At 38.9% G+C, this 12,387-nt stretch overlaps 2 protein-coding genes across 6 annotated transcripts in view; both read right to left on the bottom strand.

The window, feature by feature from the left end:
* LOC117589473 (sex determination protein fruitless) overlaps positions 1-12,387 on the bottom strand; it is an 86,595-nt gene that overhangs the window by 1,102 nt on the left and 73,106 nt on the right. Inside the window, exon 7 of one of the 4 annotated variants that reach the window (XM_034281411.1) lies at positions 4,848-5,524. The exons of 1 other annotated variant lie outside the window; for it this stretch is intronic. In XM_034281411.1, coding sequence (XP_034137302.1) covers positions 4,977-5,524 — 548 coding nt within the window. In that variant the 3' untranslated portion in view covers positions 4,848-4,976. Of the gene's footprint in view, positions 1-4,847; positions 5,525-8,224; positions 9,947-12,387 lie in introns of those variants that run through there. 2 more of the 4 variants (XM_034281410.1, XM_034281413.1) reach the window with 2 other exon arrangements.
* On the bottom strand, positions 3,763-4,955 carry LOC117589476 (ataxin-8-like). Of its 2 annotated transcripts, XM_034281417.1 has the most exons (2): positions 4,703-4,955; positions 4,476-4,505 (listed from the first exon to the last, which is right to left on the bottom strand). In XM_034281417.1, exons 1-2 carry the CDS (start codon positions 4,920-4,922, stop codon positions 4,483-4,485), a joined length of 243 nt encoding a protein of 80 aa, XP_034137308.1. In that variant the 5' UTR covers positions 4,923-4,955; the 3' UTR covers positions 4,476-4,482. The 2 variants fall into 2 exon arrangements, with proteins under 2 accessions (XP_034137307.1, XP_034137308.1); XM_034281416.1 differs by having other exon boundaries at positions 3,763-4,955.

Below are 12,387 nucleotides of genomic sequence, written 5' to 3'. Positions count from 1 at the left end.
TCAGCATATTCCAGCGTGCAAGTGAAATATTTGTTTCGTTTTTTGTTTGGTTTAAATATAATTCATAATTTACCTCATTTAATTAAGGCTTCCTTTAAATATAAGGCATTTATATTAGACCTATGGACAAACAGTGCGCTGCAAAAGTAGGCAACAGTATTTAATGTGAAAATGGTTTTAACAAACCCACAAATATTTTATTTTCTTCTGCTAGATTTATTCAACTGCTGATTAGTTTTCCACTCGCACTGCTTTCCTTTTGTTGTTGTTGTTTACTTTTAGCTTATAAAATGCCTCCGCTTTTGTTGCTGCAGAATCCACTTTTAGTTGGTCTTTTTTTTAATTGTATACAAATGAAATTAGTCACAATCGGCGTCACATACATAGAGGTGTTTCGATATATTCATGATAATATATTCTGGTTTATAGGTAAAAATATATGTTTAATATTTGTTGTAGCACAAAAGGTAACAAACAAGTCTTCTCTTTCGCACATTTCTTTCGGTATTTTTAAGTCTTATTTATTTTCTTTCCTTCTTTTTTTGGGTGTAACTCGTTTGTGCGAAGAATCAGTAGATTTTGGCTTAAAACTTAACCAATTATGGGCTGAAACTCAAAGTAAAATTGCATACATAATAAATCTACATATACATGTATTTAGTTCATAAAAATAAAAAATATTCATTAAGTTAAAAAGAGGTTAGAAAAATTAAAAAAAAAAAAAACAGGAAATTGGGCCGAGGTTTGAAAATTTTCTGTGTATGTGTGTGTGTGCGTACTTTCGCGCATGTGTGTGTGTGTGTGTGTGTGTGTGTGTGTGTGCATATGCATGGATATATTCTTAGACTCTAGATTCGACTTTTCATGGGCACCCCTAACATATTTTGGAAGCACAATTCAAAGCGCACAGCAGAAGAACAGGATTTCGGAGTCAGAGGATCAAAAATAATAAAGAAAAAAGTGATCACCATTTTCGTTTTGTTTCCATAAAATTCAATTTATTTGATTTAGTTTTGATTTTTGTTTCATTTGTTTGTTCTATTTTTTATTCTTCTTCGTGTGGTTCTGTCGTGTCAGTGTGTGTGTGTGTGTGTGGGTGTATCATATGTGTGTGTTTGTATGTAGTTGTGATTGGTTCATCTGACTTTTGTTTTTTTGATATATTTTTATTACGCTTTATTCTGGGGTTTAGTAATTCAATTTCAATTTCAATTTCAATTTTTGTTTCATTGAAAGGCTGCCATAATGGATAGAATGTTTATTAAAAATCGTTTTAAAAAATATTGTAATATATATTTATGTATAAATTGTAACAAATGCTGCAAGCATTCTCTGGACTTGCTTCAATTTGCTTAACGTTAATTAATCTGATTTCATTTATGTGTTTTTTTTTTTCTGCATTTTTGCTTTGTTTTTATTTTGTTGCTGCGGCGGCGGCTGCGGCTGCTGCTGCTTTTCTTGTTGTATATAAATAAAACTAAAAATAGTTTGTATTGCATTTATTAATACAAAAATTAGATTAAACTAGGTTTTACATTGAAACTAGCACGTCATTAAAATTAATGGTTCGAACAACTCTTCATCGACTGCAAAATGCTGTTAAAAATTGTTTCAACGAAATCAAAGTCAACTTCTAAATCGAAATTCAAACAACAGAAAATCATTGAAAGAGAGGATTCAAAATGTTTCAGGGGCACCAAAATAAATATGCTAATGTTTGTGTGTGTGCGAGTTTTGATTGGATGTGTGTGTGTGTGTTTTGCTGATAATTTGATAGGCTTTAGGCTTTATGACATTTATTGTAAATAGACACAGAAACTGTACGCGAAAAAGTTCTCAATTAACTAGCTGCTCTCCTGCCACTGGTTTTCCACTATATCGTTTGTATATTTATTTATAATCATATTCATGGTGATATGCTAACATTTATTTAGTGTTTAAGCGGCATCTACACCCTGCATTCTCCAATTTGTATGCATTTTGAATGCATGGCGTGGGCGCCGCTTACCGCTTTACATTTATTTACAATTAAATCTCTTATTTGTTGTGTTTGTTTTTTAGAATTGTTTGTCATAATTCAAATGGTTTTGCGTTTGCGTTTTCTGCTATTCCTTGCACCTTTCCTTAAACGAAAACTAGTCATATTGCACATACGATACGATTCGGAGAGAGCTCTCTGGCTGCTCTCCTACTTGCTCCCTTCCCTACTACTCGCTACTATTACACGCTTCCTTTCTTGGGGTATACTTTATCGTTCCTTTCTCGTCGTTCCGCCTCTACTCGTCGCTTTAAAGTATATTTGGATTTAGCACCATTTTGCATACCACACGAATTAAAGATTATGATTTTATGATTACTTAACGAACGTTTTTTAAAAAAACTTCTCTCAACTTCCTCTCCTGCTTAATTAACATAATTTCAATTTGTAATGTGTGTGTGTGTGTGTGTTTTGTGTGTGTTTTGTTTGTGGGTGTGCGTATGTTTAGTTTTACTATAGTTATCACATCATATATAGATAAATTTCTTAAATTTTTGTTGTCGTTTAACATAACAGCGTTAAAAATAAACATTAAACAAACATTAAGTCGGGGGCAGTATTTGATGTAGCATTATTAATAATTATAATAATAATAATAATAATATAATTACTAAACATTTCATGTTAAGAAGTAGAACAAATAAATATTATGAATATGTGTGTATATATATATTTTTTTTTTTCATAGTTTTATGCATTAATTCTTTAGGCAATTAGATGTTTGTTTTTTTTTTGTATGTGTGTGTGTGGGTGTGTGTGTGATTGTGTGTGTGCGCGCACCAATATCGGGGGATTTGGCAATCGATGTACAACAACAAATTACAAAAAAAATAGTAATTACACATTAACTAGCAGAAATCGTGGGAGAATCATCAATCATATATTTACACGGTGAAAAGAAAAGAGTCTGCAAAACAGAAATGCTGTATGTCTGTATGTCTGTCTGTAGATTGTATGTAGAGACTGTAGCTGTGTATCTGAACCACCATCATCATCGTTATCATCGCTAACTACTCCGTATAATACAACCGTCTTGGGATCGATCAGCTCTGGCGCCACAGCTCGAGACTCGCAGAATGGTTAGTTGTTATAAATAAATTAACATTAGTTTAGCATTTATAATCAATGAATTAGTTTAGCTTTAAAACTGCTTGCCTAAGATTAGGTGTCTTCAAAGTCAACTAACTCGAAACAAACGCACAGATTTGTACAGATAAATTTGATTTTTGTTGCAGCTAAATATCGATTCTCATTCCATTTCCATATCCGTTTCATTCTATTTTACAGTTCTCTTAATGTGTGTGTGTGTGTGTGTGTGTATTGGCTAAGTGTAACACATCGAAACGACATCCACTAGATCGTAGATCCACTAGATATATTTATTAAAAAACAATTAGATGTTAAGCAGCACAGAAATCTCTTGTACGAGTATGTAAAATGTCTTCAATGTTCGGCAATGCTTGGCTCCTACTCAAAACTCCTCCCGGAGCCACTTCCCTGGTGGGTGTCTAGTGTATGTGCAGGTATGGGGCAGGTGCACATATCAGTGTTAAATGCAACAACAAACAGGTGCGTAGAGAGTGCAGCCAAAAAGGAGTTGGCACTAACACCAAAAGATAATTGTTTTTTTTTTTTTTTTTTTTTGGCACAAAAGTCTGTCCTGACAGGTCCAACAATTTACAGTCAGTAATTCGTAAAGTTCTATGAGTAGATCTTGAAGTACATTTAAGTTTAAGTTTAGAGTTTAATATTTGAGTGCATCGAATAAAAATGTTTTTGTTTGTTTTTTGTTTTTTTGTTCTCAACCCCTCCCTACCGCCTTGGCTTTACCTTTGGAAACCCTTTTGCTTGCCACCACGAACAAGACGTTACAATTACAATTGGTTTTATGCATAAATTACTCGATACTCTTACGATACTCGAAGAGTATTTGCGACATTTAGGGTTGGCTTTCTTTTGTTGTGGGTGTTGTGTGTGTGGGTTTTTTTTTGTTGTCTCCGTGTCTAGTTGAAACCATGATAATGTGTCGTCGCCTTCTGCACAGATCAGCTTTAGATTCCTTTTTCCTTTCCTTTTCCATATTCCTCCTTCCTCTTACATAATTGACAAATAATTTTGGCTTACCATTCAACATTTTATTTTGCATGGTCAACAATTCATTCAGTTAGAATTCTTTTTGATTTTTCTTATGTATTTTGAGTATCAATTGGTTGCTGTGTTGCTGTGTTTATGTTGCTATGTTGCTGTGTTTATGTTGCTATGTTGCTGCTGTGTTTTTCTGCATTCACGGTGCCGGCTGCCTTTTGCTGTTGTTGTTGTTGTTGTTGTTGTTCCTAGTATTGTTAGCATAACTCTGATTATTATTATTATTATTATTAGAATTATCGTTACTATTAGTAGTAGTTGTAGTAGCTTCCGTTTGATTGGCATTTGTTGCGTTGTTGCTATTGCTGTTTCTGCTGCTGCTATTGCACAATGCCTCAATGGCCTCATGAGGATTAGGAGGTTCGGGTGCAAACTGCTTCATCTGGGCCATATACTGATTGAAATTCTGCCGCATGCAGTTGGCAATACTACGCTGCTCCTCGTCCACCTCATTGTCGTCGCTCTCCTCGATGATGATCGTCTGCGGCTGTTCCTCTACATGTTGCTGTTGATGTTGCTGCCTCATGCTGCCATTGCTTAGAGTTGTTTGTGGTGACTGCTGCAGCTGATGATGTTGCTGCTGCTGCTGCTGCTGCTGCTGATGTTGCTGGAAGTAGTAGTCGCGTGCATAAAAGTTAAAGGGCTGAGCCTTGCGCTGATGTTGCACATGTGGCTGTTGCTCATAGCTGCTGTTTGTGGCAAAGTGCGGCGGCGGCTGTGGCTGTTGCTGTTGCTTCATGGACGTGTCATCGAGGCGCCAGGCGCCATAGTTCCAGCCAAGGTACTGACTATATCATTCACTTGTCGCGTTGTGCTGCTGCTGCTGCTGGTGCTGCGGCTGCAATTGTTGATGCAACATGTGCTGCTGCGCCAGTGCGTGGGCATGTTGCTGCAGTTGCTGATGCGGCGATTGTTGCTGTTGTTGCTGCTGCTGTTGGGACTGCGACTGCGATTGCTGCTGCTGCTGCTGTTGTTGCTGCTGCTGCTGCTGCGCTGCATTGAAGGCCGCTGCGGCCGCCGCTGCCATGGCAGCCTGTGAGGCGACGGCCAGATGACAGGCGGTGGGCGTGGCCGGTGCCCCCACCGAGGAGCCCGACAGCAGATTGTCGAACTTGCGCGTGTCCGGGTTGTACATGGGATGCTTGAACTTGCAGTGGGTGCGCAGGTTGTCGCTGCGCGTGTAGGTTGCCCGGCACAGCGGGCACTCGAAGCGGCCGGGGAAGTGGACGTGGTAGTGGTTGCGGATGTGCGTGACGACCTTGCCGCACAGCTTGCAACGGTGCAGGTTGCAGCCGCCCGAGAGGCGTTCGAACGTGAGCCGCATGTGCCAGGCCTTTGAGCCTTTTTTTGTTTGGCGGTATTTTTGTTCAGAGTTTGGAATTTTATACGATTTTGGTATTTTGCATTTGTTTTCAGTATTTTTCGGTATTTATTTTAATTTATATTTTTATATTTTTTGGTTTGTTCGTTCAAACGCGCAAAGAAAAAAAGAAGAGAAAAACAATGTTGTTGTTGGTGATTCACAGAAACAGAAAAATCATTTTTATAATAATTCTTAAACTGTATAATTAGATGGTTTCATAGTCTGTGTGTGTGTGTGGTGTGTGTTTGTGTGTGTGTGTGTGTGGTATTTCTGGTATTTTCTGGTATTAGATTCGTATTTTTTTATTCTTTTTTTCGCCATGGAAGGAATGATTAAACTTAAACAAAAGTGTTATTAAAATCAATTTGAATATCCCTGAAGACAGTAGACGATGGCTGATGGGAGGGAATGTTTTGGGAGTGGAGGATTGATTTTTAAAAATTAAGCCAAGAATTGTTTAAATCGTGGGGAGCAGCCATTCTCTCGGTGGATTGTTCAATCAAAGAATTCATAAATTGTTCGCAATCAAATTCGTTACACCCAAAAAATGTCGATATATAGGGAAATTTTTTGCTTTAAATTTGTTTTTCTTTCTTTTGTTTCTTAGTTTTTCGGTGAATTTTGAGAACATGAGAAATGTTGACAGCACTCGAGCGGAGGGTAGGAAGAAACGTAAGTATGCATATTATAGAATAATGATCAAATGACACTTCTCTGCCAGTTGTTGCTTAACATGTATTCACATATCTGGCTGGCAGAATTATTTACAATAATCGATAAGAGTTACGGGTTCAACGTGGGGAGGACCAAACCAAATTATATATATGAGTGTGTATATGCAATGATTTTGTGTTGGACACACACAACTAGAATCTATAAATAATATTTTATGTATTTAAGTTGTTTAATTGATGATTATGTGGGTGGGTTTTCGATTCGATTTGGATTTCTTTTTAGATTCTTTGTTAATTTCCTTGTCAAGAGAGACCAAGAACCGTATTAGTTTCTGCCACTCAACGGGGGGTTCCGGGTTGGTGGTGTTTGATTTGATGTTTGGTGTTGTGGAATGTAGAGAGAGAGAGAGAGAGAGAGAGAGAGGCAGAGAAAGACCAGGGACAGGGCAAACAAATCGTGAATGAGATATTGAAAAAAAAACATAATAATAATGAGACCAAACCAAAATCAAATACAAGTAAAAATGATTCTGATTCTGGATGAACAACGCAAAAACCTAGCGCAGCAACATCGATAGGCAAAGACATCGAAGCTCGAGTGTTAATCGATAGTCTGCATATCGTTTATCGAACACATTTCATTCAACACCCCTCCTGCCTGACAGAACGAACACAAATATTGAACATCGCTCCCAGAACGGAGCGAGATAGACTGTTAAACATAGAGCGAGATCGAGAGACAGACAGAGATTTGTTTCTTATAGTGTGTGTGAGAGAGAGAGAGAGAGAGAGAAGTAAATATAGCTAGAGAAGGAGAGAGACAGGTTTATCGAGTGAGTGAGTGAGTGCAAGTGAGCAAGTGTTTCCATTTTTAAAAAAATTAAATAAAAAATTAAATAAAATTTTCAATCGTTTTGGCCAATTCCTGTTTTTTTTTTTCTTCATTCTTTTTGTTTAAATTTGTAGCTTTTCGGTTTTAAAAAATAAAAATAATTAAAAATACATAAATTTAACTTAGATTACGTAACGTATGTTTTGTTTGTATGACTAAATTATAGGGGGAGGATTTGTTGTGCTTAAGAAGAGCTTAGAAATTTCAACTTACCGTTCAGACGACAGTGCGCTTGATGTTTAAATTGTCATTATTATTATTGGAAGTTTAATTTCAATGTTTTTTGTTTTATATTCAATTGGGGGGTTTGTTTTTCATCTGTTTTGTTGTGGGTTTTAAATTTGTTTTCAATTTTTGTGTGGTTTAGTTTTAGTACCTAGGGATGGGGGCTTTCTTTTTTATTTTTTTCTTTTGTTTTTTTTTTTTTTTGAATGAAAAGAACTGGAATTTGATTTGAAAGAGATTTATTAAGTAAAGTTTAAGATGTTAAAGATTGATTTAGCCTTGTCATATTTTTTGTATTTGTGTATATTTTTAGAATTGTTGTAATAATTGGATTTATTGCTTGATTGGCTTCCATGGCTAATGCTTTAAGTACATTTCGCTCCGAGTTTGTTCTTTGATTTGATTCTTTAGCAAAGCACTGTGAACTTCTTCTCGATAAGTATTCGATAAATTAATGATATTTCATCTGTTTGCAACTCTCATCAAAATCGGTGGGTGTTTTGCCAAAGATACGAAAACGGACAAGGTTACGGGAGAGCGGGGAGCGGGGAGCGGAGAGCGTCCAATTTCAAGTGCACCGATGTGACCCTGCATCGTTGGCGGGCTCTGGCCAAAACGGCTTGGAATCGGGCGCTGTCCGAATTTTATTTTGGGATAATACATTTATTTGCACAACAATTTGATCAGCAAGAGATACTTGTGTGACTTTGGGAGGGTGGGGGGCGTGTGTGTACGAGAAGGATTGATTCTCAAAAATAGTTCTGCCTGACAGCTATTGCTTTTTGGATTCAAGTCTCGTCGTTGCTTGCGTTGCATTTGATTTAGTTAATTAATAGTAATTGCTTTTAATATATGTATATTTGACGCATTTATTGCGCCTACTTTTGTTGGACGTTATGGCCTATGGACTAGAAGAAAGATTAGCTAAATATGGCACAAAATGACACGAACAAAACATTAGTCAACATTCACTACAGCACATGTTAGAGAGTCGAACTAAAGAGCTAAAATAATAACTGACTTGGAAATCGATTGGAATTCTACATATAATACTTGTCAAAGTTTCCCTCCATTGAGTACTGGTCTCGGTATACATTAACTTGATATTCCGATATATCCGTAATATCTTTTATCTTTTATAGTTCTTGGTTTCTATCTTTTTTCTTTTGTTTGTTTCTGTTTAATGATCTAGAAAAGCGTCTAAAGGTTCATACGAGTTAACAATAAGTAGTTCAAAGTCTTGAAATCAACTACGATTAGCGTTTAGATTAATAAGATGTACAATCGTCCTATATTTATATTCATATATTACGTATTCGTTTCTTGACTTGATTATTTGGATAGTTCTGAAAACCTTTTTTGATTTGTTTCACTCTTCTGCTTCCGCCGTAAAGATTCGCCTAATAAGAGCCAGAGAGAGAGAGAGAGAGAGAGACAGGGGGAAAGGATAAAGTTCGATTTCGATTTGGAGCTTGAGACTGTCTAGGGGGCCTAGAGAAGTGATCACATATGTACATAGTGGCTGAAGAAACGATCCTTAATGTCCGCATGCTTGATCTTGCAGTGCGCCTTCATGTTGTCCCTGCGCGTGAATTTCTGCCCGCAGACGGGGCACTCGTGGCTCTGGGGTCGATGGATGTTCGCGTGATGCCACCGATTCGAGACGATCTTGTTGCAACTCACGCACCGATACAGCGTGGGCAGTGTCCCCGACAGCTGCACAAACAGCGTGGAGTAGTCGATGTTGTGATCCCTCCGATTGGCCGCTGCTGCGGCGGCTGCGGATGCGGCTGCGGCTGCTGCTGCCGAGGAGCTCGATCCGCTCGAGCTGGAGCTGGGCTGTGGGGACACTGGGCCGGAGACTGAGGCTGGTGCGGATGCGGATGCGGATGCGGTCACAGACACGGATGACGAGGCGGATGTGGCTGGCTGATAGTGCGGCGAGGCTTGGGTGTGGCTGGGCGGCGGTGGCAGCGGCAGCGGCAGCGCGGGCCCATGATGGTGTCCATGGTAGCCATGACTGGACAAGTCCAACTGCTGCTGTCCGGTTCCATTGCTCGTGCCGTATCCCCCCTGATCGCGGTAGCCGCTGCTGTGGCTGCTGCTGCTGGTGGCGGGCGGCGAATAGGCCGCCTCTGCGGGACAATCCACCAGCGAGCGATGAAGCGACGGATGGCCTTGGGCATGGGCATGGGGATGGGGATGGGCATAGTGGGCCGCCAGGTGATGCTGCTGCCGGTTGCAGCGTATGGCGCGCATGTTCAGCTCCTTGCACTTGTACTCGCAATTGTTGTAGTTGCTGTCCACATAGATCTCTGAGCCGGAACCAGAACCAGAACCAGAGCAGGGTCCTTCCTCGTCTGGCGGCGGCGGCGCATAGACCACGGCTCGGCGGTACTTCGGCGGCGTGGCATGATAGGCAGCAGCTGCTGCTGCTGCTGCATCCTCCGTTTCGAGCTGTTCGTGCTCCTCTTCAATGCCCATGTCCCGATCGACATCCAACTCGTCGATGGTTTGCTCCTCCTCCTCCTGTTGCTGCTGCTGCTGCTGCTGCTGCTGCTGTTCATGTTCGAGCTGTGATCGCGGATTGTTAAAACACTTAACGCGACCTGCAAATGTTTTGCTTGTTTCATATTAGGCGTCATCACTGTGGGGGTGGGAGACGGGGATGGGGGAAACAGTGGATCTGTGGATCTGTGGGCTCTCGCGATTCCCTTGCATTCCATGCGCACAGTGGGCCCAAAGGCCAATGTGTGTGGGGTGTGTGTCAACTAAGGTTCAACTAGGTAGCCAGAGTAGGAAGTACGCAAAGAAACTTGGGTATATAATTGATGTTATGTATTCTTATGTATTGTTTGTGGCTATACTATTAAATATATATATTATATATAGTATAGGGACTTGTCTCTCTGTGTGTGTGTGTGGTTTGTGTGTGGATTATGCAAAACGAATGGAACAACAGACAGCTACTAGAGTTGGTTCTTTGGGGATGAAGTTTTTCTTTCAATTTTGGGCACAAACTTTTGCGTGTGTTCGGGGCGGGGCGTAGAGTGTAGTGTACGGCAGAGGGCAGAACATAACGTTAACAACGTAAAGAAACTTAAAACTCAATTGAACTCAAGTGAACGGCATTGACAATGACTGGTGGTGGCGGGAGAGTGTTGTTGAGGCTGCGGCTGCGGCTGCGGCTGTGGAAATCATAATTTACAAGATCGCTCGCTGGCAAGGTGGAAGGTGGAGGGTGGAAGAAGGCAAGGAGCAAAGGAGTTGGAAACAAATCAATAATCTTAATGCTATTATTTGTGTTGTGTGGTTTTTGGGTTTTTGGCAATCTATTTGTAAAACTGTAAAAAGTATAAAACTCAAAATGAAATCAAGGCTGGCTTGGTCTTAAAGCTAGGGGCGCGGCATCGGATATTCGCTTGCTTCTGCGGGACATTATAGCTCTAAAGTATAAACAATTCAGCTACAAATTAATTGTACTTTTGCATCAAAAAGCCAATCAATCAGTCAATCAATCAATTAACAGTGTTTCAACGGTTTTTGTTGTTGTTGTTGTTGTTGGAATAAAAATCATAAAAGTAACTAAATGTAAAATCAAGGTAAAATCAACTTTCTGTATTCGTGTCATTTTGTGGCATCAACAATTTGGTTCTGGTTTGGTTTTATTTTTGTTTTTGTGATCTTATCATATACAATTCTAGCATTTGTTGGTTTTTGTTTTTTTCGATCGTTTTATAATACAATTTCTCATCATAAATCATGTCATTATTTTCTTTCATTGATGTGTGGCGTGGGGCGGGTGGGAAACTTTCGTTGTAGTACTTCAATGTTGCAACAGATTTTTCTTTTTTAGCTATACTTTTTGGTACATATAAATATATTTGTATACATTTATATTTGTTTTTTGTTTTATTATAATCTTACAATATTTGTTTATATGAGCAAATTCCAGTTCTCTTCTTTTTTCTTATTTTTCTTTTTTTTTAAAGGTGAAAATGGCAAGTGGGGGGACGCATGGTGCGGGGGGGGGGGGGGTTTCTTTGTATGCTGTAAGGTAATTTTCAATTTTGGTTTAAATTTTGTTTTAAGTTTTCTGTGATTTTTGATATATATATTTCTTTTCTTTGGAATTTTGTTTCAATTGTGCGCTATCTGGAGCCAATGTGCGTGTGTTTCTCTCTCCTTTTCACTTTACCGTTACGTTCGAGTGCTGCTGCTCTCTCGCTGGCGTTCTCTTTGGGGGGCAAAACACAGACACACACACACACACACGGACAGAGATGCGATCAAGCAAGCAGACACATACACAGACACAGTTAAACATAGACAGAGAGAGAGAGAGAGATTGACAGAGAGTGACAGAAAGAGAGAGAGAGAGAGAGTAGGCAAAAGAAAGAATATTTGGAATATTGGAATGGAATACACTTATGTAGAGTTAGCTTGGAAAATACCAATTTGGAACAAACAGACACAGTCAGAAGTTACAGTGTGACAATAAAACGGAATTTTCAACTGATCTTCACATCAAATCATAAATGCAACAAATGTTAGTAGAAATATTCAAAAAGGAAGAAGAAAATTACAGTGTCTGTATCTGTGTGTGTGTGTGTGTGTGTGTGTATGCAAGTGGCTTCGTGTGTGTGTGTGTGTGTAAAAAAGAAAAAGAATCAAAACAACAACATCGATTGGGAAGCTGTTTTTTAGGCGTTGTATTCATAATATTTGCTGTGTTGACCAACACTGAAATGCTATCGATAGTTTTTGCTTGCTTTTTGGTTTCGTTTTTCATTTCTTAGACAATAAGTTGCAACATTAAAGACGAAAAGAGTTTTTGGAAAAAAGTTTTGGGGATTTTGGATATGTTTTCGAGATAAATTATGGATGGAACGAATGAAATGGGAACAGAAAGCGCAGCAACTTCTACGTTTTGTTTGGAGATGAAATTTAATTGAATTTGTAATTGTTGTTTCATGTTTTATACTGTTTGATTATTCTTTATTATTTATGTTTGTTTTGTTTAATTTGTTGTGTGGTTTTTTTTAGCTTG

The sequence above is a fragment of the Drosophila guanche genome, unplaced genomic scaffold (genome assembly GCF_900245975.1).
Source record: "Drosophila guanche unplaced genomic scaffold, DGUA_6, whole genome shotgun sequence".
In the NCBI taxonomy this organism is placed as follows: Eukaryota; Metazoa; Arthropoda; class Insecta; order Diptera; family Drosophilidae; genus Drosophila; species Drosophila guanche.
Note: the sequence above shows the minus strand (reverse complement) of the source record. Positions and strands in the feature narration are given on the sequence as shown.